Below are 26644 nucleotides of genomic sequence, written 5' to 3' on the forward strand. Positions count from 1 at the left end.
CAGCTTTCCTGCTTCTCTGATGCTGCCTGGCTTGCTGTGTTCATCCAACTCTATACCTTGTTATCTTAAACTAGCACACAGGTGCAGCAGGTATTTCAGAAGGCTGATGGAATTTTGGCCATTATTTCAAGGGGTTTGGTGTATAAGAGTCTTACTGCACCTTTACAAGTGAGACCACATCTGGACTACTGTGAGCAGTTTTGGTTCCCTCATTTAAGAAAAATACTATTGGAAGCAGTTCAGAGAAGGTTCACTAGGATGATCCCTTATGGAGGGATTGTCTTATGAGCAAAGGCTAAACAGGTTGAGACTTTACTCACTGGAGTTTAGAATGAGAGGTGATCTCATTGAAATATATGGGATTCTTAAGGGGCTTGACAGGGTAAATACTGAGAGGTTGTATCCCCTCATGGGAGGAATTTCTTATCTCAGTGGGTTGTGAGTTTTTGGAACTCCTTGTCACGGAGAGCTGTGAGGCAGAGTCCTTGTGTATATTTCAGGCTGAAATATATAGATAGATAGCTAGATTTTTGATCAGTTGGGGAATCAAGGGCAGGAAAATGGACATGAGGAGTGATGGATCAGCCACAATCCTATTGAATGGCAGAGCAGGCTTGAAGGGCTGAATAGCCTACTCCTGTTCCTTATGGTCTTTCAAAAGGAAATCAAGCGAAAAGTTTTACAGGGTTATGGGGAAGTTGAGACCAATGGGACTAATTCGTATCTTTTAAAGAATGGTACAGCATGATGAGTCAAATACCCTTTTTCTGTGTTGTATCATTCTATGATTCTATATATTTCCTGGCCAATGTTTATCTCTTTTTGAAAATCCCAAAACTAAACCCCACAAATTTTCTGGTCATTATCATATTGCTGTTTGAGGGGGAAATTTAGGTCTCAATAGCTCGCCTTGATATGTATAAAATGGATGCTCTTAAGAAAGCTGTCTGCAATTGACATGGGGATGAGTTTAGGCCAACTGTTCTTCAGAGTCACAATACTAAATTGATGTAAGCTGGCACAGTTTGAGGTTAATTCAAGGCTAGTTGTTAAATGATGTCTGTTTGGATTGGCAACTGCTTTTAAATCCCAACATCCTTGTCTTAGATCAAGCCCATGTTATTAAAGCCAAAGAAAACAGCAAGGAATTACTATCTTTTTCTTTATATATTTTAAATGTGCATGTTGAATGGCTATTTGAAATAACACTCCAGGTAGTCTTGTTGGAATGATTTCCTCTGTGCATTATTTGCAGTAAGGTCATTAGTGGATTTTTATAAACACACTTTTAATTTCACATTACAGAGTGCTCAGAGGAAATCTCCTGCTATTTGGGAGATTGGCAGTAAATTGGCCACATTAGACTATGCATTTGGTGCTGAGCTGACCAGCATCAAAAGTGCAGATTTAGAAGTACGAAAGTCTCTTGGTATAGCACACCACCACTAACTATGTTAAAGATACCAAAGCACTTGATGAGATAACTCATGATAACGAGGGAATATGGGTATAGTTTAGATATTATTTCACATCCAAAGACCTGTATTTCTTGATAGAATCCATTATCACAACGCTACATTTGAACACCTTACTGTTTACTTTTTAGGTTCAAGAGGATCTTCAAGAGCTGAAAGAGAAAATCACAAACATTACAATACATGGGAAAGCAGCAACAGTGGACATTCAAACACTTGAAACAGCCATTCGTAGGACAGAAATGGGCCTAAAGGTCAGTGGGATTAAAGATGTAGGGTGCTTTTGCACGTTAATAAATAAGAATTATTAAACAATTAACTGTAATAATAGACATAAGTTTGGTAAGGTAAACCTGGGCAGGACTTGTACAGTTAATGGTAGGGCCCTGGGGAGTGTTGCCAACAAAGAGACCTTAGGGTGCAGGTGCATAGTTCCTTAAAAGTGGAGTCACAAGTAGACAGGGTGGTGAAGAAGGCATTTGGCATGTTTGCCTTTATTTGGTCAGAACATCGATTGTTGGAGTTTAACTGTTACGTTGCGGCTGTATAGGACATTGATGAGGCCACTTTTAGAATACTGTGTCACTTCTGGTCTCTCTGCTATCGGAAAGATGTTGTTAAACTTGAAAGTGTTCAGAAAAGATTTACAAGGCCGTTGCTGGGATTGGAGGGTATGAGTTATAGGGAGAGGCTAAATAGACTGGGGCTTTTATCCCTGGAGTGTTGGAGTCTGAGGGCTGACCTTTATAGAATCATGAAGGGAATGGATGGGGTGACCAGCCAAGGTCTTTTCCCAGGGTGGGGGCGTCCAAAACTAGAGGGCCATTGGTTCAACGTGAGAGGGGAAAGATTTAAAAGGGACCTAAGGGGCAAATTTGTCACGCAGAGGATGGTGCAAGTATGGAACGAGCTGCGAGAGTACGTGGTGGAGGCAGATACAAATGCAAAATTTAAAAGGTATCTGGATGGGTGCATGAATAGGAAGAATATAGAGGGATATGAGTCAAATATTGGCAAATAGGATTAGATCAGTTTAGGATATCTGTTCGACATGGACGAGTTGGACCGAAGGGTCTGTTTCCATGCTGTATAACTCTATTGCCTTAAATATAAGAGGATGTTTAATAGAGATGTGGAAGGTCATACAGAATAAATATATCGAATAAATAAAGAGAACCTGTTTCAGCGGCTGGAATGTTGACAACAAGAAGGCACAGATTCAAAATCATGGGCAAATAAAGCAGAAGCAACACAAGGATCAACCTTTTTAAGCAATAAGTAGTTAAGATTTGGAATATACTGCCTCATAGGATGACGGATACAGATTCCGTAATAGCTGTCAAAAAGAATATTGGATACATAATTGAAAGTTTAAAAAAATTGCAAAGCTATGTTAAAATAACCAAGAAAGTTGCTTTTTGAAAAAGCCAGTGGAATTAATGGGTTGATTGAGGTTGTAGACTTGCTCGCCAAGCCGGTATATTTGGTTGCAGACGTTTGTCACCCTGCTATGTAACATCATCAGTGCGCCTCCGGTGAAGCATTGGTGTTCTGTTCTGCTTGTTGAAATGCCGTGATTTGCTGGGGTGGTTGGCATTACTCCTGGTTCTGTTTTTCAGTGGTTTGTGTTTCGGGTCCAGTTCAATGTGTTTGTTGATTGAGTTCCCGTTGGAATGCCAGGCTTCCAGGAGTTCCCTGGCATGTCTCTGTTTGGTTTGTGCTATTATGGATGTGTTGTCCCAGTTGAATTCGTGTCCTTCTTTGTCTGTGTGTATTGAGTTGAGTGGCAACATTCTGTGCTGGAAAGAGATAGTAGGAACTGCCGATGCTGGAGAATCTGAGATAACAAGGTGTAGAGCTGGACGAACACAGCAGGCCAAGCAGCATCAGAGGAGGAGGAAAGCTGATGTTTCGGATCGAGACCCTTCTTCAGAAATCTGCTTGGCCTGCTGTGTTCGTCCAGCTGTACACCTTGTTATCTAACATTCTGTGCTGCACCAGTCTCTGATTTTGGAAGTATTTTTAATCAACTTGTTTGGACATGTTATGGCACACCTCTGAGGCAAGTGGGATTTGAACCCAGACCTTTCTGTTCTATGAATTCATATGCTTTGTATTTTTTTCAGACAATTAGTGGCCAGGAACATCTCTGGGAAAGAATAAATAACATGAGGCATTCTTTATGACAGTATATTTGAATTGTTTTAAAATTAGAGGCATGAGTTCTGCTTCCAAGTGAATTATGACACTTATTTTTTACATTTGAGGTTTTCAAAGTTGCACTGCATCCAAACCAGAGCTGGGAGAAGCCAAGTTTTATCTGCATACACAATGTGTAGTCAAAAAAATGGTGACAGCTGAAGGGCTTACCATCTCCCCCTGCTGGTTTGACAAGGAATTAAAATGTATAATTAATGATCAAAACAATTTGATTGAGAAAAACAGATTAGTTACAATGTGTTCACAGTTTTGTAAAAATGTCGGTTTGTACAGGATCAAAACGACATTTTCTATGTGCTTATTACACATTTGCAGAGCTAAACAGTGGTGCAGTGGAGCTGAAATTGTTACTTTGTCCTTGAAATTAGGTGGAAAGTGCCCCCATGACCGGTGCCTAAAGATGATTCTGTAAAAGAATGTTACTATTGCAGAAACAAAATTAATTTAAATAATACTACCACATTTATGAATTTGTAAAACGAAAATGAAATGCATGTTAAGACTACTTTATAGGTTGCTGTACAATTGTACGCATCAACCTCAAACCAGGGGAAAGATTTGATCTGCATGCCATGGGTAGTGACATTGTAAATGTTTTTGAAAAGATCACAAAGGCGCACTTTCTGTCAGAAGACCACAAATTTGATTACAGGAGGTGGTACAAGTGATGTAGTAAGCTGCAGCACTCTTGTGTTAGGAGCTAAAAAAATTGCAACTTCTGAAATCCAGTGACATCTGCTGCAGCTGAAAATAGGACTGAGCTGTTGCCCCCTCCCCCACACTATCACCATCCCAACACCAATTGCTGATGAGCTCTCAAACACTTGCTGTCTGAGCTCACATGTGAAGAATGACCACTTACTTGGGCAAAATGCCATGAAAACACATCTTAGTATGGGGTAGCACCTTCAGGAGAGGCAAGTATCAAATTATAGGTGAAGAAGAAAGTTGTTTTATAAATACTGGACCTATGAATTCTACATTAATGACACATTATTTTCTTCCTCACTTAGTGCAAGATGAATGCATGATAATGACTCATTTGTGACTTATCTAGTAAACTACAGTTTAAATATATTTCTGAAGCATGCATAATAACAGGACTACTGAGATCACAATGCCTATCATTTACATTCCCTTTTGGAAAATTATGGTTCTTATTCTTTTTTGTAAATAGTGACACACTATTTTTCTACAGTGAGAGGATCACAGCAACCTTCCGCAGTCTTCAAATCAACATTCTTTCAAAGGAACTTTTAACTGCAGTTAAAATTGCTTTCATTTGATTGAGAACTGTGATAGCGTGTGCGTACGTTTCCTCTCTATAATGTAGTTGTATAAATTACATTCTTAAACCAGTCAAACAACAGCTAATTTATAATTCATAGCATAGAATCTGGCCTCTTCGTTCCCAGAGCTCCTAACCCTAACCCTAAGCCAAGGATAACAAGGGAAAAAAAAGCTATCACGCAAGGGCCTTGCTATTGATCATTACTCAGTAATTGATATTGAAAAGTGTATCTCATCCAAAATAAGTATTTTCATCCTTGTTCTCAAGTCCATCCATGACCTTCTTATCTTGCTAACATCCTCCAGTTTATAACCTCTGTGATCTCTGAAGTCCTTCATTTGTGGTCTCTTGTGCGCTCATCGTCTTCAGCTGCCTAAGCACTCAAATTCACTGCCTAAGCCTGTCCACCTTTCCACATCTATCTTCTCCATTAAGATGCTTCTTAAAACCTACTTCTTTTTGACTTCATCTGCTCTAATATCGTCTTATACCAAATTTAATTTGCTAACACTTGTGAAACACTTTGGGGCATTTTACGACACTAAAGATGCTATATTTTAAAGTAAGTTGGTGGTGCGTTAATGCCAAGTGAGCTGAGGATCAAGCAGGCTGTCCATTTGCTGCAATACCATGGCAGCACTTGATATCAAGACACATATGACAACTGGCCACTTGCTTGAGGTACTGAGGCCCATAACATAACTAGGCACCTTTCTGAAAGAAGAGGAGAAATATATAGTAAATCTAATAGATGGATCATGAATCAAATCTTCATGTTATACTGTTTAAACTATTTTAAGAATGCCTCAATTTTTGGGGTATGATAGATATAGAAGACTCCTGGGGGGAAAGACATTCACAAATATTTTCTAAGCTTTGTTTTACAAATTTAAATGGTCTTTAATAAGACATTTCGATCCACAGTTCCAAAGATTGTACTGTAGCAGTAGCCTGATTTTCCCATATTTGTGTCAAAATTGTTAATTATTGAATCAAATAGAGTAGCACATAACAAGTTTTAGCATAATGAAACACCGTTTTCTTAACATGTTGATGCAATTATTGTGAGTTGGCTTACACAGTGTTCTACAGTAGCGTGCATTGTTTTAATTAGCCTGTTGGCATGGTTGCCGATTCTAATATGGCGCTATTATATAGTTCAGGATCGGGGTGGTTTGTTTACGGTGCTAAGTAAGAGATAAGAAATAATATGAAGTGCCAGTAATGATTAAGTGTTATAAAAGCTTGTATTTCAAAATACAAACAAAACAACATTGAATACTGATGTAAGTGTTCTGCAGTTTTATTTCTACACTAAACATATTAATTTTAGTTATGTTAACTGTGTTTTGAACTTGGTAAGAACCACACTTGGAGTACAATCTGCTGTCCCTTTTATGAAAAGGATATAGAGGCATGGAAACAACATAAAATCAGATTTAGTGGAATGATACCAAAACTGAGAGCCTATACCAACCAAGAAAAATAGAATAGGTTGACTGTTTTTCTCCAGCAGAGAGCAAACTGAGGGGTTATCTAATCAAGATCTTCAAGATGATCTTCAAGATCATCTGGTAGGATGGCGACAAGAGAAGATATTTTTACCTGCAAGTGTAACCAGACTGAAGACCATAAATATAAGATGACCACTAATATTTAGGAGAAATGTCCTTACCTCAAGAGTGGTTAGAATGTAGAGCTAGCAACCAAACAGAGTAGTTGAGGTGAAGATTATGGAACTGTTTAAGGGGAAGCTTGCTAAGTATGTTAGGGAGAAAAGAATAGAAGATTATCTGATGGGTTAGATGAAGCTAGAAGTGTGGGAGGAAATCCATATGGAGCAAAAGTGTCAACAAAACTCTGTACCTGTTTCTTTGGAAAATACATTATAATATTTCACAACAGGACAGTTCTTAGCATTGTCAATGACTCATTGAAAGCAGATTCACAGCAATGATAACCTGTATTGGATCATATTGTAACTATGCAGTATATTGGTAGGAATCCACTTTTTGATGTGTCTGAGATTGGAAGTTCTGTGCAAAAAATCATTATAGCAAAACTATGTACCACAGACCACAGATTGTAGAATTACAAATCTGTGCTAAAATCTGCTGCTTTGGCTATATGTTGACATATATTGACCCATGCATTGTAGTGTATGGCACCACCAGAATAAAAGAACATTATTGTGATTTCGCAATCATTCAGTTCCTAGACTTAGCTGCACTGCATTGCAAAAATATTAAGTAGAAGTTAGGTACCTCCCACCTTGTAAAAGAGAATGATTAGACATCCAGTCATCCCTACCCCACTGCCAGATCCCTTCCAGAAATGAGGGACTGTAGAAGGAGATGAACAGCTTGACCTTTTGGCCTCGGGTAGTGGCGATTCAGTGACAACTGGGAGGGAAAGTACAGTGAACAAAAAGCTTACAATGTAAAAATATTGGGACAGCATTGAGCTTTCCTCTCATTAAGTTTACCTTACTGACCTGCCTTGCACACCCACTAAACCCTTTTTTCAGTTCATCAGATACTGGGGAAATACATCCCAAGTCTTCATTTCTTAAAATTCTGTTTGACATATTTAACCATAAATCTCACTGTCTCTTGCACTCTTCAATCTGAGTGATGGCTCGAGGTTTTGCCCATTCAGCTTTGCGTTAGGCAGTTCAGTTAGTTAGAATCTTAAAATAATAGGCCATTTCATTGACATTTCACATGGAGAGTCAAGACTCTGTTTAATCTAAAATGAAATGAGATGAGAGGATAGGATAATAGTGCACCAAAAAAACAAGTGTATTTCAGTTCACATTTCCAAATCATTCACTGCATCCCTTTTAATTTCCATGATAAATTCCCATGTCCACATAACTGTAGAAATAAAAGAAGCTTGCCTGGTGATAACACTTGCTTTGCTGCACAGTGGTTAGCACTGCTGCCTCACAGCGCCAGGAACCCAGGTTCAATTCCACCCTCGGGCAACTGTCTGTGTGGAGAATTGCACAATCTCCCTGTGTCTGCATGGGCTTTCTCCAGGTGTTCCGGTTTCCTCCCATCATCTAAAACTGCAGGTTAGGTGGGTTGGCCATGAAAAATTGTCCCTAGTGTCCAGGGATGTGCAGGTTAGGTGGATTAGCCATGAGAAATGCAGGGTTACAGACTTAGAATAGTGGTGTGGGTCTGAGTGGGATGCTCTTTGGTTGTTCAGTGTGGACTCGATGGGCTGAATGGCCTGCATACCCACTGTAGGGATTCTATTATCTGCAGTGCTTCTGGTGGGAAGAAGGTGCATTTATAGAAAAGTAATTTTATGTAAATAATTTCCATTGTACCTGTAGGCATAAAAACTGTCGAAATGCACACTGGCAAAAGATTTAGATTATGTAAACTGAATCTGAAACATGTACCATTTTAAACTAAGGTGATGTTTTTCAGTAAAGCAGACAACATGAAGCCATTCATCTCGGATGGTTATAGTGTGATGCTCAATGGTGCCAGCGGTGTGGGTTAAGCCCCTATCCTGGTGGAGATATATTTTTTGGGGCCAGCTACCTCTTTTTGCTCCAATATGATATTGTGGAGTCATAGAAAGCCTGCTAGCAATACAGATGTGTGGAGATCTGTAAATAGTAAAATTTGGGCCATGGAAGACACAATATGCAGAGAGAAAATAAACATTAGAATTCAAAGCTCAATCCCATAATCAGTCTTTTCCCTGTCTAATCTTTTGGCTATTATTTGGAATTGACTGGAAAAGAACAGGGCTTTTTATATTGGTGACCTCAGCCTTTTGTGAATCAAAGAAAACCATCAGAATCTAGTTTTGCAATTAAAAGAAACGAGAATGTGTACCTAGTACTTTCATCATTGCTTCATCGATGCCAGCATCTCTCACAGTGAATAGTATAAATCTATTATCAGTGACCCATGCAAATCAAAACAGACTTGATTTGAAAGTAAATTTATGAAGTTTGCCTCAGTTGCCACTTACTGAACAAAGTTTGTTATGTTGCAGAGTCATGCAGCAGAATACTTGAATGTAATCAATAACCAAGTGTTGACCCTTCCTGCTGTGGAATACAGAGATATGTCAGTTGCACACCCTTTACCTGCGTAAGTACTGTGAATCACGTTGTTAATCCCAGCCCAACTCATTGTCTTTAAATGCCTAAATAGTGACAGTGTTATTCATTATTGAAAATCCTTTCCACACTTCATTGTGGAAAAAAAATGAACAGGTAATATTCTGGAAATAGTAACAGGTCAGGTGCAACTGTAGAGAAAAACAGTGTGGACATTTCAGTCCAATGACCTCTCATCAGAATTGAAGAGAGATAAAAATGTGATGTTTTTATGTCAGACTTCCTAATGTGCGGTATTTTGCTTTTGTTGTAGAGATAGATATGTAATGGGTTTTTAATTCAGATTTCCAGCATCTACAGTATTTTATTTTTGTATTAGTGGGTAAAACTCTGGCCTGGCATAACCTATGGAGAGGCATACAAAGTTTAGTCTCCCTACCTCATGGACCACCTTGTGACGCCATCAATCAGAGCATTTCCATGCGTCCCAGAGAGACACCATTGGAACTAACAGAAGCCAGGTTACAGGACTGACTTGAGAACTAAACAATTCCTGTTTTTCTTTAGAAAATGGATGAGTACTTTGAACGAGAATTCACTACTTCCTTTAGTCTCAAATTCCTTTTAAAACAAGACATTACTTATCACTGAAATTATGTTCTGATGAAAACTCTTTGACCTGAAATGTTAATTCTATATCTTTTCTCCAAAGATGCTACTCAACTTCCTGAGTGTTTCTAGCATTTGTTTGTTTTTGTTTGAGATTTCCAGCATCTGCAGTATTTTATTTTTTGTTACATGAAGGTGTCAGCTTGTTTTGGGCAGATAATGCACGTTGAAACATAATGATGTTGAGGAGGTGGGAGTTTGAGAATATAGTTAAAGTAAAAGTATTGTCTCAATGGCTAAGGTGTCAAGGAAGGTCCCATTCATGGAATTTTTACTGATCTTGTTAAGTGATATCTTTTCTGGGTTAACAAGGTGTAGAGCTGGATGAACACAGCAGGCCAAGCAGCGTCAGAGGAGCAGGAAAGCTGACGTTTCGGGCCTAGACCCTTCTGGATGGTTGTTGGCTCCAAGATAAGCAAAAACATACCATAGATTAACTGATTGTTATACAGTGGTTATTGATGGCAGCTAAGCATGTGTGGGCCTCAGGGAATGATAGGATCAGATTTCACCTTTGATGCCCTACCCACCCTTGTGTTTGAATAGTCTGTTAGTAATTATTGTTGGGACTTACATGAGTAAAATAGTGACTTGTGTGAAGATTATTATCTTCAATAAATCCAATGTCAATGACTGAAGGAGAGAAGAAGAAAAAAAAAGAGAAAAAGAAAAAAGTAGAAATTTTTAAAGTTGGAAAAGCTTCAAAAATTCAAAATTATAAAGTAAAAAACATAAATGCGCACTTTCAGAGGTCCATGTATTAAATGGAGCCTGCAGACCCTAGTGCTTGATTGTTCACCCACATCATTCATGATGCTAGAATGAAATACTTCATTGTATAAAGTATTCCTTACCTCAAAAAAAAATTTATAATGAATCAGTGCTTTTCTACTTTATTTTCATTTAGTCCTGTTTCACTGAGTATCAATAAAATAATCAAGAAACCTGTTGTCTACCCATCTTTGAACAAAAAGCACCATGGTATCCAGCTATGGAATGCACCTGAACATATCTCACCTGGAACACAAGTAAGTTCATTATCTATCATGTTCTTACTGGTTAGATTTTATATGAATATATTAAAAAACCTGCAAGTTTTCCATCGTTTTTTTCCCCCAAGAGTAGCGTTAAGTTAAAAATCACTGTCCCCTCTTACAGATTATTAGGTAATTAGATGTTCGTGAATACTAAACATGAATCCACCCTTTAGGGTCATGCACTACAGCTGATGGGGGTAGAAATAAAGAGATTTAAGTATTTATTGCATGGATCTGTAGAATTTTTTGACCAACACTATTCAGCAATAGCTAGAGCCAAAAGAGTGCCGAGGTGTACGTAAAGGACAACACAAGACAAAGCATGCTATTTTGTCTTTGTACAAGATCTTGCTTCAGTTCAAACACTTTGGGTGCCTACATGGTGGAAGATTGTGAAATATTTGTAAAGGAAGCTTTGGCTGGAGGCAGAGCCATAATACTGTAGTGTCAATCCTTTGACCCACACTCACTTTGAACATGGCTTGGGGCAAGGCATCAATGATTTATTATAGTGAGAAGGTGATTGGATTAGGTTTCTCTCCAAAAAACATTGACGTTATGATTGTTCTTGTTCCTCAAAAAATGTGCATCCTACAACAAATATGTGAAAATTGACTTGAAAATGTTTTCTGTATAAGTAAATAACTTTCAATAACATTTCACTGACCAATAAACTGTTTACTGATTATCAATTTAGAATCCATTCGACCACTTGCCTCTGATATCATTACAGCCTTGGTCAAATTCCAGCAATGAAATGTGTGTGACTGTCCTTGAAACCAAGGTTGTGTTTTAATGAGAGTGGCGCCAAGCGTTTGTCAACATTGTAGTCACTATGGATGAGGAGGACTACACTTCAGTTACTGGAAGCATACCTGACTCAAAAGTTTTAGTTGTTACAGACCAATTATCCCAGCTCTAGGACACTGCTGCAGGAGTATCTCAAGGCAGTTCCCCAGACTGAGTTAACTTCAGATGTATAATCAGTGACCTTCTCATTCATCACTAAGTTAGAAACAAGGTTGTAAGCTGCTGATTTCACAATGTTGAACAATGTTTGTAAATCCTCAGATAATGAAATACAGTATGTGCAAATACAGAAGTCTGAACAACATCCACGCTTGGAACATTCATGCCAGCAAGTGCCAGGCAATGACTGTCTCTAATAAGAGAGTGTCTAACCGTTTCTTTAAAATACTGAAAGTCCCCAAGTGGCAATGTCCTTGGAGCCATCACTGACCAAAATCTTAACTGGACTAGTATCATCAATGCTACAATTATTGGAGCAAGTCAAAGGCTGGGTATTTTGCTTTTTGAGAGCAGCTACAGATTGTTAAATAAATTCTGACCTTACCATTGTTGCCCTAATTCCAAGGAAGAATTTTAAAATAAATCTCATTTCAGTTCTTAAAAATAATAACATATGCTAGACTGTAAGATTAGAGCCACTCAATTCCTTCAGGTATCTCATCATTCTTCAGATGTGTAACAGGCAATTAGCATAATCACTTTATTCAACAAATGCTCCAATGTCTAAGTTCTATGTTCTAAGTCGGTGGTTTTTACTGATCTCAAGCCTGGGTAACAGTTGAATCAAGGATGAGGTCAAAATCAAGCTTGGGTGTGATGTTCAGTTTCAAGTATCCCATCACGGTCATGATGTAAGCAACACATGAGAAATGACAGCTTGGTGTGAGAATGAAGCATTGCTAATGAATCCATAACTTTAGAAGAGGAGAGAAAATTAAGATGAAAAGGTAAACTAAGCATGCCATTCTATTTTACAGAAGAGTTAAAGTCATTCTGTCTGTGCAGGCCTGAAACGATTTGCATTAATTTTAGCTGCAGTGCCATTATATTTATGTCTGTGCAGTATGAAGACCAACAATAACATTAATTGCTCATTTCGACAAGTGAAAAAAAGCTGTTCAGAGATATTTCTGAAAACTCGGATGAGCAGAATCTATATTAAAGTGACTGATTTTGCTCAATTGTATTAAACATCAAACCTACACATCTACATATTACTGCACAGTTTTAGCTACTTACGTACTTGAAAATGCAATAAGAAAAATTGAATTTCCCATCTGAACCAGTCATTTATAGCTTATTAGCATATGTTAGTGTTCACAGACTCTAAAAGGCTTTAGGTTGTTTTACCAGCACGAAATTACATCATTTGGCAGCAATAGGAAACAAGTCATATTTTTGCCCCCAAGCTATTAGTTTATTTCATAACACACATCTGAAACAAGGTTGGAGTGAAAATGTAATCATGCTACCTTATTGTACTGTAAATACAGGACTGTGCAGTCATGTATGGTGGAATTTGATTCCTTATATATTCACCAAAGGAAGGTTTGGTGTGATAGATTAGTGCACTTTGTTACAATAATAGAAAGAAAGGACTGTAATTTCATGTTCATTCTGGTGTTGTTTGAAGGTGTTTATGTTTATGTGTGCATAGAGAGAGCTCATTTATGTTTCTGTTTGCTGGTACATGTGCTTCTTTGTCTTTTCATTCAAGGTCATTCCTTTGCTGATCCTCCAGGGTGAGTGCAATGCACTCCCCTTTGCTGACCTCTTCCATATTTGCCTTAGCCAGTTAGCAGGGAGTTCATGTTTGCAGAGCATTGAGGAGCTTGTTTGATTTACCTTCCCTCTTAGCCTCTGTTGAGCACATCCAACATCGGTATGGTTTGGGCCAGAAATGCTGACTTTCATTTGCATAGTGTCTTACAAATGATCAATGTCCTAAGGAGCTACCCACAACGGGTAATTAAGAAATCAAATGGAATTTTGTCCTTCATTGCTGGAAGTATTGAGTTTAAAAGCAGGGTGGCTATGTTGCAGCTGTATAGGATGCTGGTGAGGCCATACCTGGAGTATTGCATGCAGTTTTGGTCTCCTTGCTTGAGAAATGATGTACTGGCACTGGAGGGGATGCAGAGGAGATTCACTAGGTTGAGTCCAGAGTTAGGAGGGTTGGCTTATGAGGAAATGCTGAATAGACTGGGATTATATTCATTGGAATTTAGAAGAATGAGGTGGGGAATCTTATAGAAACATATAAAATTATGAAGGAAATAGATAAGATAGAAACAGGGAGGTTGTTTCCACTGGCGGGTGAAACTAGAACAAGAGGGTATAGCCTCAAAATTAGGGGGAGCAAATTTAGGGCTGAATTGAGGAGGAACTTCTTCATCCAAAGGGTTGTGAATCTGTGGAATTCTCTGCTCAGTGAAGTAGTTGAGGCTTCCTCATTGAATGTTTTTAAAGCTAAGATAGATACTTTTTTGAAGCATAAAGGAATTAAGAGTTGTGGTGGGAAGGTGGGTAAGTGAAACTGACGCCATGAAAAGATTAGCCATGATCTTATTGAATGGCGGAGCAGGCTCGAAGGGCCAGATGGCCACTCCTGCGCCTGGTTCTTATGTTCTATGTTCTATGATCTACAAAAGGAATACTAGCAGATGTCAAATTGGAATAGGTAAGATATTAAAGAAAATGGATAAAAGCATTTAGGTTTCAAGTGGTCTTTTGATGAGACAGAGAGCAAAGAGATGGCATATTGATAAGGTGTGACAAGAAAATTCTAGAGTGTGCGGGATGTGGTGGCCAATGCTTTGCAGTCATTAATAAATGGTAGACTAGCATATGGGGGTTGAGCAATGATAGAATCCTTACAGTGTGGAAACAAGCCCTTCAGCCCAACAAGTCCACACCGACCCACAGAATATCCCACCTAGACCCATCCCCCTATAACCCACCTAATCTACACATCCCTGAACACTACAGGCAATTTAGCATGGCCAATCCACCTAGCCTGCACCTCTTTGGACTGTGGGAGGAAACCATACCACCTGGAGGAAACCCCCTCAGACACGGGGAGAATGTGCAAACTCCACACACAGTCACCCAAGGGTGGAATCAAACCCGGGTCCCTGGCGCTGTGAGGCAGCAGTACTAACCACTGAGCCACTATGCCGCCCTAGAACATCTCCCTACATTTACAGCAACAAGCGACATGATAAACTGAACTAAGTTAGTTAATTTCAATTTTCTACTTTTCTCAGCATGCAGCACTATTCAGTTCCTTATGCCACCATACCCCACAAGAATTAAAAATATTTCCATTGTCCTTTTCTGCATAGCTGTCTGGTATAAATGTAGTTAATCAAATAATCATTAATTCTTGCATGCAAGCCAGGTTACACTATCTGCACATTGTGGTATTTTGACTTCTTAAATTAAGACTGCATCACATTGGGAGAAGTAATTTTCTCACCTGAGGCAGTCTGATGCCAAATGGAGGAAAAATGAGTATTAACACATTACATACAAGAATTAGAAAATTGATCAGTCATGTTGAAAGCTTTATGCATAAGGAAAGACTGTAGAAACCAATGTTTTTGCACCTTGATAGGGACGTAACTTGACAGTGATCTTGTAGATCACTGGTAGCAAATAGTAAGGAATGGCAAATCTGGAAGAAAAATTCATTGAAATTTCAATAGTATGACAAATTTCGCAACAGCAAGTTAGTAAAGTACAAAATTTGGACTGATTTGAGGAAGTTCTTCTTCAGACTTAATAGGGATTAGTGCATGCAATGGGCTCCTAGAAAGAGTGGCAAAGGTATAATCCCTGGAATCATTTAACAATTGATTAGATGTTGCAGTGAGTTCCATTGGGATGGGCAGCCCAAAGAGCTGCAATGAACTTGTGATCATTCCAGCCTCATCTTGCACATTTCCAAATGACTGATCTAAGCAGAATGGATTATCTGCCTACCATACAAGTAGGGAATGGAACAATCAAACCAGTGTACATGTACAGGTTAGCATAGAAACATAGAAAACAAGAGCAGGAGAAAGCCATTCGGCTGTTTGAGCCTGCTCAGCCATTCAATATGATCACGGCTGACCATCCAACCAGTACTCTGTTCCTGCTTTGTCCTCAGACCCTCTAATTCCTTTAGTCCTAAGAACTATTTCTATTTCCTTTTTTAAAACATTCAGTGTTTTGGCCTCAACCGCTTTCTGTGGCAGAGCATTCAACAGGCTCACCTGGCTGGTGTGCATGAGATAACATTTCTGAATACATCTCACTTGTGCCTGCCTAAAGGCAACAACAGCAGGTATCAAAGCAACCAAAAGGATGTTTGATGAAGATAGAAGTGGCAAGCTGCAATATCAATAGCAAGATTTTTTAAAATGTCATGTTAGTAGTCAGTTGGGACCTGGATGAGCACCGAAGAATTTTCTGGGACAAATTCAGGTGAATTCCAATGATATGATTAGTCCCACTTCCAATACATGAGCACATGATTCAGGATGACACTTCAGTACAATACTGAGGGAGTGTTTTACTGTTGGAGATTTCATCTTTTAGATGAAAGATTAAATCGTTAGCCCCATCTGCTCTTTCAAGTGGATATAAAAGATCCCATGGCACATTTTGAGGACAAGCTGGGGAGTTCTCCTGTCCTGACCAATATGCATCCCTCAACAAACATCTAAAATAGATGTTCTGGTCACTTACTTAGTTGCTGTTCGTGGATGCTGTCTCTGCACAAATTGGCTGCTACATTATCTACATTCCAATAGTCACTGCACCACAAAAAGTGTGTAATTGATTGTTAAGTGATTTGAGTGTCCTAGGGTCTGACAGTTATGGTTATACATATAAGTCTTTCTTTTACATTACTACTGTGAAATCTGCCTTCACTACAGAAGACAATACAGACTTTCCAGTAAAATATCATACAATTGGCATTAAAGTTTAGAGTATCAAGTGAATGCGGATATAGTTCTGGCTAGAATGAGAGTAGGGGTATCAAAATTGTTTTAGCTGTTGGTTCTGACAATGTTCACTTGGGAGCTCACAGAAGTAGAAACTGAGCTCAGCAAGCTTTTTTTATTAAACATTTACTCGCTCACTAGTGCTTGGAATTGTTTTCATGGACTGGAAGATGATCCATGTGGTGCCAATATTCAAAAAGGGCAAAAGTCAGAACTGGAGAATTGCAGGCCCATTAGTTTAACCACCATTGGAGGCAAGTTGCTGGAAGGGATCATTAGAAATACACGGTATGACCGCCTTGATAGTGAAGAGGGTACTCAAAACTGCTTCAAGACACGAGCTCTGTAAAATGTGTTTGCATGTCACCAACCTCATTGAATTTTTTTGAGGAAGTTGATAGATGTATATGATCTATTTGATGTTGTATAATCTTAATTGTCAATAAAGTGCCTCATAATAGGCTTCTTAATGAAATAGAGACCTGTGGAATTAGCAGCTGGAATTGGAGTTGCATGAGTTGGTTGCATCCTGGTATTATAAAAGGTTGTTATTATTAGCAATAATTCTGCTTGGGGAACAGTTGTTAGTGGAGTGCCACAGGCGCTCCATTTGAACTGCTGCTGTTTACTATTTTTATCAATGATCTGCATGATCATTGGGCAAATTGTCTACAAGTTTCAGTTGTTGTAAAAATGCATATGGATATTATAACCTTAGATAAGAAAAATAGATTACAACAGATCTAAATACATGGGGGAGGGGAATGGGATGGCATTGGATAAATGTAATCTTATCATAGGGTTGGTACAAGGACGAGGTACGTATACATTCTCAGGGTTACAAACATAAGGTTGTTGAGTGAGATGAGTGACTAAGATATGCGTGAAAACCTAAAGGATCTTGACCAATGCTGCAAGGCTGTTGCAGCAGCAAATAGATTGTTGGCTTCTATTGCTGGGTAATTGATTGCAAAACAAATAATTCCAGGGAGATTAATGCACAAGCAGCAACCATGTCTTTTATGACCTTTGGAATTCTAATGCACCTTACAGGCAACTAAGCAGTTTTAGAAACATAGGAGCAGGCCATTCAGTCTCTTGAGCCTGAACTGCCATTCTAGATAACATCTGATTATCTATCTCAGTGCCATTTCCCCGTGTTATTCCAATATATTGAAGTCTATTTACTATTGTAATATGAGAAAGACTAAGAGAGCTGGGCCTTTTCATAGTGGAAAAATAGATTTTAAGGAATTTTTAAAGTAATGGAAGGATTGGTTTTTGTCCATGAACTTTGTGATAGGCTATAGGCTACTTTCAGAAGTGTAGGAAACCTTCAGAACTGCAATTGATTTATTATTGCTGTTCATTGGTATTAAGACCTACAAAATCGTGGTGGATAGATGAAGTTGTGCTGCAGATTAGCTATGATCCAAATGAAGGCCCAAATGGCCTATCCCTGTCTCTAAGTTCCTATTGGGGTATGAAAGGTTAGGAGGAACGGAGGTGTGTATATAAGTTAAATAAGTGTAGAGCTAGAATAGATGTCAAATGTTTTTTCTCACAGTGAGTCTTCAACCTGTGTTTAACAATAAAGTTGCTGGCTTGTGCAGTGAATACTGATTCACTGCAGTTGTTTGAAAGGGTTCTGAACAAGTTATAAGCTAGGGCTGACTCCACTCTCTATAACAGATCAGAGGAGTATTGGGGAATTTGTCTCTCAGCCACCAGGCTTTCCTGAAGCATCTGTGATCAGTTTAGGATTCTAAGAGAAATGTCAGTGAGCTTATTATGCCTTAAATTTAAGCAAGGTTTTACATTTGTTTTGCTTCTGTTTGGAAATTGTACAGTGAGGATGACAATTAGAGTCATGGTGTGCAGAACTTGCACTATTTCCTTAGGGGGAAAGGCTTGATGGATCAGCTGACCTTTTCCTGTCCATTTTATATCAGTTTGTGTGACGTATTGTGAACGTAGATGGAAAAGTAAAATGGCATAGGACAAGAGATAGAAATGATTGCTTTCCAAGAGAAAAAAAATCTGTATTCATATCTATACTTTTATATCCTAACAATTGTTCGATTATTGAGAAGAAAGCAATCTTTTTTCGCTCAACCACATTTGTAAAAATGAACTAATCTAATTTTTCAACAGCACAAGCATGCCATGGATATGAGGATTTTGCGTGATCCCACCAATCCAAAGAACAGAAATCTTTTACATCAGAACTATGGGATTCAGCTTCCTCTTATTAAGAATGAAATACCTGATGTAAGTACAGTAATTCCTTTCCTTGTGTTATTTGAAAATGATGTAAAAGTTGTCAGTAATTTGAGCGTGCCAATTCATAGGTTTTTTTGGGCTTGAGTTATCTTCTGTTGACTTCCAAGAACATTAAACAATGGGTTGAAATTTAACCTTTTCTTTAAGAGGTGTGTCTAAAGAAAAAGGTATGTTCAAACTAATGGCCACAGCTCCTTTCTAGTACAGAATGCATTTTTTTATTAGATTGGATGGGTGGGATCAGCGTTCAGAATTCGTTATACTAGTGAATTAACCAGTTGCAGTTCTGATGATGGAATTAGCATCAGTAACTTATATTAGTCAAATAAAAATTATCCTATGTTCTTGTTTTCATCATTATACCATGCAATCTCTTGGATAAGGTCTCAAGTTGCAGTGTCCCAGTTTGTGGTTGATAAAGATCCATTAAAGCCATTAAAGAAGATTAGTAAACTTGCTAGTGTCTTGTCAACAATGGTCCCTCAGCCCATAGAACTACATTAAATTTTACTCAAAAAGCCTATGTCAGTGCTTGAACTTCACTAAAAATAAATTGAATTGATCGTCTGAGTCCTGTCGGTGAAATCTTGTTGCAGACAAGACATAATAATTACTGAACTTCAAGGTAATTCTTTTGAAGCATTTTGAGATGTTTCTGAGAAAAAGACCAGGCTACTTTTTCTTTTTAATCAAGGCTGTCTCCTTGAAGCATAACTAATGTTCTCACATGGCATAAATGTACCTTTTATATTTCCACTGCTATCCTTGTGATTAATGATTATGATTAATTATGGGAGTAAATACTTGTAATAATGAGCAACTATGGTTAAAGTCTGTTTGGTATACTTGTAGAAGTCCAATTATTTCAAGGAAATAGCTAGCACACTGGATCTATTTGCTGGGTGCATCAGCACGATGTGATCTTTTGTATGATTACTTTTGAAACAAGATTGAATAGGATAAAGGAAGAAATGCCTTGCCATACGCACAATGTCTCTCAATTGCACATTCTCTGTTACAATCTGTGTTGTCTTTCTGTTTTTGGTCGATAAAATTATAGTGCTATACTGAATTTTATTCTTGTATAATGAAAGTAACGGAGAACGCAAGATAATAAGTAGTTTGGTAATGTGAAGCTTTAATTTCATAAGCCTATGGTGTGTAGGAAGGTATGTTTGCAAGGGAAAAGATAAAAATTGGCAGTATCTCTGCTACTGTTCCAAACCTTGAATACTTGAACCTCACCAGCCATTATTGCATTGTGGGTTGCTTTGTGCTTAGGCCCTGAGAATGCAACTTTGGAGAAACACTAATATTGGATTCTCAATGTACAAATTATATATGGTTCCTTTAGTGGAGTGGGTGAGTTGGGAATAAATACTTGTCCATGTCTTTTGGATACAATATTAATAATACTTCAATTTTCACAGCACAGTACCATATCACATCTTTAAAACGTGTGGCACATAATAAATTGTTTTTGGAATGAATGAATTGTTCTTATGTAGAAAAATTTGAGCATCATTCTGGGCTTGATTTCAGCAAAGCCATGGAGAAGTTTTAGTTTAATGATGGCATCTGCAACGAGGATGAAAGTCACTTGTTTTCAGGCTGTTACTCGACAGATTCTTGGCAACTAAAGCAAACTTTGGCAACTTAATGCATGTAGCTCAATAAATGAAAAATGGTATTGTAAGGAAAGAAAATGAAGCTTCTAGTAACTAGAAAATCAGGAAATCCAAAATGTTTTCTACAAAATCCTATGCATACATAAGCTAGTTTGGATTCCAACTAATTTGTTTCAGCTTAGATCACAAACGTTTAGTTTCGGGCATTCAGTTAGACACATAAAGTCATAGAGATATACAGCACGAGAACAAACCCTTCGGTCCAACTGATCCATCCTGACTAAATTTCTGAAATAAATCTTGTTTCATTTACCAGCATTTGGCCCATTTCCCTCTTAAACCCTTCCTATTCATATATCCATCCAGATGCCTTTACAATGTTGTAATTGTACCAGTATCCACCACTTCCTCTGGCAGCTCATTCCATACGCACACCACCCTCTGGATGAAAAAGTTGCCCCTTAGATCCCTTTTAAATCTTTCCCCTTTCACCTTAAACCTATGCCATCTAGTTTGGGCTCCCCCACCCTGGGGAAAAGACCTTGTCTATTTATCCTATCCATGTCCCTCATGATTTTATAAACCTCTATAAGGTCACCCCATAGGCTCCGATGCTCCAGGGAAAATAGCCCCAGTCTATTTAGCCTCTCCCTACAGTTCAAACCCTCCAAACCTGGCAACACCCTTGTAAATCTTTTCTGAACCCTTTTGAGTTTCACAACATCCTTCCTATAGCAGGAAGACCAGAATTGCACGCTGTATTCCAACAGTGTCCTGTCCAATGTCTTGTACAGCCTCAACATGACCCTCAGCTCCTATACTCAAAGCACTGACGAATAAAGACAATCATACCAAACACCACCTTCACTATCCTATCTACCTGCAACTCCACTTGAAGGAACTATGAACTTGCACTCCAAGGTCTTTTTGTTCAGCAACACTCCCCAGGACCTTACCGTTAAGTGTATGTGTCCTGCCCTGATTTGCCTTTCCAAAATGCAGCACCTCACATTTATCTAAATTAAACCTCATCTGCCACTCCTCAGCCTATTGGCCCATCTGATCAAAATTCCGTTGTACTCTCAGGTAACCTTCTTTGCTGTTCACTACACCTCCAATTTTAGTGTTATCTGCATACTTCTTATGTTCACATCGAAATCATTTATATAAATGACGAAAAGCAGTGGACCCAGCACCAATCCTTGTGGCACACTGCCGGTCACAAGCTTCCAGTCTGAAAAGCAACCCACTCAAAACAGAATTGTACATAAAATAACAATCCATGGGAAGAAATATTCCGGTTGCTTTGTCTGGCAATATTGTGATTGTATTCCTGAAGACGACTCTGCATTGTACTTCGATCAAAAATAAATATTGATCAGAGAGGAAATCTTCATTGTCACATTTTTTGTTGGTACCCTGAAGATGATATTGCTGGAGTGGCATTGTTCCTGTACAAATACTTAACATATTTGTCTTAAAAAGAATGGGTTGATGACCATTGTTAAAAGATGTGTACAAAGAAATTTAACACAAGTCTATTAAACGGGAACTGCATCAATGGAGAAAATAGATGGTCTGGTGAAAAGAGAAAATACCCACTTCTATCAAATTTCCAAAATTTCTTCATTATATGAATATACATTCCTTTTCTCCCAACCAGAACATACAGCCATTTTCAGCTGAGTGATGCTGAAACAGTTTAATATTTTTTGCTCCCATAAATGGAACTAAAATATCCCACATACCAACTCTGATCAGCTTTTCATTTACCCAAGGAAGTTGAGAGTGATTAGTTAATTTTAAGGATTTGTTGAAGATTGTTACCGACTTGTGTAAACCACTGCTCTAAATTTGTACTTAGTCAAAGAATGGACAGGAGCATCAGCAAAATTCTAAGTAGGGTGTGTAATGAAATGGAGTTTGCAGCATTATTGTTAATTTTTACACAATGGAGGGGAGATGGCTGAATGGGTTTGCATGGAGCAGGGGACTAAAATTGCTTTAAAAATGAACTACCCTACGGACAGAATCTATCACATCAGACACAGCTCCCTGGTCCTCCCAGAGGACTTTACATGATGAAGTTTAGGTTAATCAGATTTGCAGTGATGTTGGGTATATCAATTGATGTCTCACAGAGATTACAAGGTAAATAGGAGTAAAAATAGATAATTAAAACTTTAGAAAATGGCATAAGATGGAGTTGATATTGTTTTTGACACCTATCCAAATTCCCCTTCTGTTAACTTCAAGGTACGGGAATATCCAACTTTTTTTCATTCATTCATAGGATGTTGTTGTCACTGGCTAGGCCAGCGTTTATTGCCCATTCCTAGTTTCTCTTGATAAAGTAATGGTAGGTTGCCTTCTTGAACTGCTGCAGTCATTTGATAAAAGTCATTTAGGAATACTATTAGGAAGGAAATTTGAGGATTTTAACCCAGCGACACCAAAGGAATGGTGATATATTTCAAAGTCAGGTTGGTAAGTAGCTTGGAGGGGACCTTACAGGTGTTGTTGTTCCCATCTATTCGCTACCCTTGTCTTTCTGGATGGTGTTGGTCACCAGTTTGGAAAGTACTGTTTGTGGAGCCTTAGTGAATTTCTGCAATAGATCTTATACATGTTAGACACTGCTGCTACTGAGCATCTGTGTTGGAGGCATCGAATGTTTGTAGATGTGGTGCCAATCAAGCAACTGCATTGTCCTAGATGGTGTGACGTGTTTTTGAGTGTTGTTCAGAGTTGCCCTCTTCAAATCAAGTCAGGACTATTTCATCACACTCTTGGGTTTTGTCTGTTAGATGGTGGACAGGCTTTAGGGTGTCAGGAGGTGAGTTATTCACTGCAGCATTCCTAGCCTCTGACCTGCTCTTGTCAGCACAGCATTTATGTGGCTGGCCCAGTCATTTTCTGCACATGGTGTATAATGAGTGGCTAATTTAACAGTGGCCATTTTAAGCTGTCATCCAAAGATGATATTAAACGCAAATTTACTGCTGCAATGGAAACCACACAGGCATCACCTGGAGACAGTTCAGGAGTTAACTGGTACACTGAAGCTACATTTAAAAGCTAACTGAAGCATTACTTTGCCAATCACGAGAATACACTTCAGCCACAATGACCATAAGCACCAGCGGAGGCAATTGGAGTTTTGCCAGATCACTGGTCTTTCCAAAGGATTGGACATCATTGACACTGAATCTTTTCATTTACTTAAGTACTTGTGGTGCGTATGTTCAGTCTATTCCAACTGTGCTTATCCCATGGGTTAAAACACTTCTATATATTGTATAAATTAAGTTCTTTCAAAGTTCGCAGCAGTGAGAGCCAGGATGGTGGGTGGCTGTACTTCATGAGTTTGCACGATATGCAGCAATACACGATATGATCAGGGTAGCCAATATCCATCAGAACAACTTTGAAATGGCATATTTCAGCATGAAGTTTGCATGGTGAACAAACAGCTCTGACCCTTTTTAAGAGGTTGCCAATGAGGTCAGTCTTATAGTACGTAGAACTGTACATGTATCCCAACGTATATTAACTAGTGATGATAGGTTTTAGATAGACGGTGTATTTCCCCTTAGCTGAGAAAATATGAAAATGGAACTCATTTGATTATTCCATTTGAAATGTGAATTTGAGTGCAGGATGGAGACCATTAAGGCACATAAGGAATTTCTAACAGGCAACTGCGCATTCCAATATAGTAAAAATGTTGTCTGTATATCAGAAATATGCAACTTGTAAAAACATTCCTTATGGAATCCACCAGAGATACTTGCAAAATGTTGGCCTAGCAGGAGTGCTATGGCAGTCCCATATATTTTGGCATACATACAGAACCCGAGATATTTTTCATTGTGCAACCCTTATCCTGAAATAGGGTACATTGAAACCATCCTGTTGGATAATGGCTACCCCAATCAGATTATTTCTCACCGTATATATTACAAACTCATGGAAGGTGCTAAGGCAGGCACTCTTGGTCCTGATAATTGCCCAGTCTAACTTAAATTACTCTGGAAAAATCTCTCAGAAGTTTATAACAGGTTAAGCTAGCTACTGCCATGCATTAGCAATATGAGTGATGTTAACCACTAAGAGGATGTTGCCATCAAACCAAAAAGACATCCTGGCTATCATACAAAGGAATAGTGTGGTATATGAATTTCAGTACCAGTGTGATGCCAGGTATATAGGCTGTACATCCCAAGGAATTGCAGATTTTATCAAGCAGCATATTCCTTTGGCTGTTCATAACAAGCAAGGTATGAACAATATCCAGTCAGCTTGTGCTAGCAAAGCTGGCAGTACAGTGCCCAACATTAGATGTGATCTAAAATTGGGCAATGTTTGCTGTCTAACTGAGTGTATGAAGAATTACGCTGACAACCAATTTAGGTTTATTAGTTGGGCTTTCGGTGTGGCACAATTGTGTAGGTTGGAAGCTATTAATACACAGAAAGAACATGTAAATGTACTGTACCTGTTTCAACTCAAGAAAATAGTAACTTCCATTTCAGTGATTCATCTCTCAGAGCAATGGCCTAATCAATCAGCATCAACCCGAATGGTCTAAAATTTAAACAAAGCTTAGCAGTTAACTGTTACTCAGCATTAATGAGTGCATTGTCCATGACAATATATCTACCAATCAGAGTCCACTTTTCAATCAATCAATCGCAGTCTCCTCTGTATAAATATTGGTTTTTTCTCTTAAATTGGTATCTTTACCAATGTTCTGATGAAGTCAGAAGTCACACAACACCAGGTTGTAATCCAACAGGTTTATTTGAAATCACACAAGCTTTTGGAATGCAGCCCCCTCGTCATGTGCGGTGAGAGAGCAGAGCATGCCGACCTGGAGTTTATAGGCAGAGAGATCAAGGGCTGAGAGATCAAAAGATCATACAGATAATGAGTCTCTGCAGGTGACCAAGAGTGTAGACAGTGAGTAAAGTGTCAACAGCTGAATAACCAGCCCTGACAAAGGATGTAAACCCAAAATGTCGATTTTCCTGCTGCCCTGATGCTGCCCCAGCTGCTGTTTTCCCGCAGCTCCATACAGTATTGACAAATTTGCAACTTTTTTTAAGCGTAACTAAATCTGTTTTAGCACAAATGTCTAAGCACTAAAGGATTTAAATTCAAAATAACTTTGATATAAATGTTTCATCTCCATGTTAAGCCATAGCAACGCTCTTCTTCAACATGATCTCACCCAAATCTTTGGAGCAGCAGACAAGCAGTTAGCCCAGTTACAGTTTGCCAATATTTGTAGGGCTAGCTTCATTTGTCAAATACACAGACCAACAAAACCTCCATATACATTTAGGTCATTTAGCTTGATTTTGCAAACATTTTGTGTAACCATTTGTAAATACTTCCTTTTTGAAATGAATACTATTGATGCACAGAGATAGTAGGAACTGCAGATGCTGGAGAATCCGAGACAACAAGGTGCAGAGCTGGATGAACACAGCAGGCCAAGCAGCATCCTAGGAGCAAAAAGGCTGACGTTTCGGGCCTAGACCCTTCATCAGAAATGGGGGAGGGGGAGGGAGTTCTGAAATAAATAGGAAGAGAGGGGGAGGCGGATAGCAGATGGATAGAGGAGAAGATAGGTGGAGAGGAAACAGACAGGTCGAAGAGGCGGGGATGGAGCCAGTAAAGGTGAGTGTAGGTGGGGAGTTAGGAAGGGGATAGGTCAGTCCAGGGAGGACGGACAGGTCGAGGGGGCGGGATGAGGTTAGTAGGTAGGAGATGGGGGTGCTGCTTGAGGTGGGAGGAGGGGATAGGTGGGAGGAAGAACAGGTTAGGGAGGCGGGGACGAGCTGGGCTGGTTTTGGGATGCGCTGGGGGGAGGGGAGATTTTGAAGCTTGTGAAATCCACATTGATACCATTGGGCTGCAGGGTTCCCAAGCGGAATATGAGTTGCTGTTCCTGCAACCTTCAGGTGGCATTGTTGTGGCACTGCAGGAGGCCCAGGATGGACATGTCATCTGAGGAATGGGAGGGGGAGTTGAAATGGTTCGTGACTGGGAGGTGCAGTTGTTTATTGTGAACCGAGCGTAGGTGTTCTGCAAAGCGGTCCCCGAGCCCCCGATTTCACAAGCTTCAAAATCTCCCCTCCCCCC

General features: G+C 39.0%; 1 protein-coding gene across 1 annotated transcript in view; it reads left to right on the plus strand.

The window, feature by feature from the left end:
- LOC125481114 (IQ motif-containing protein H-like) overlaps window positions 1-18854 on the plus strand; it is a gene marked incomplete at its 3' end in the record, with an annotated part of 22290 nt that extends 3436 nt beyond the window's left edge. Inside the window, exons 2-5 of the mRNA XM_048592266.1 lie at window positions 1607-1729; window positions 9007-9104; window positions 10650-10770; window positions 18738-18854. Of these exons, the coding sequence (XP_048448223.1) occupies window positions 1607-1729; window positions 9007-9104; window positions 10650-10770; window positions 18738-18854 (459 nt within the window). The remainder of the gene's footprint in view (window positions 1-1606; window positions 1730-9006; window positions 9105-10649; window positions 10771-18737) is intronic.
- Window positions 18855-26644: the final 7790 nt, after the last annotated feature.

The sequence above is a fragment of the Rhincodon typus genome, unplaced genomic scaffold (genome assembly GCF_021869965.1).
Source record: "Rhincodon typus isolate 14 unplaced genomic scaffold, sRhiTyp1.1 hic_rhity00000914, whole genome shotgun sequence".
NCBI classification, from domain to species: Eukaryota; Metazoa; Chordata; class Chondrichthyes; order Orectolobiformes; family Rhincodontidae; genus Rhincodon; species Rhincodon typus.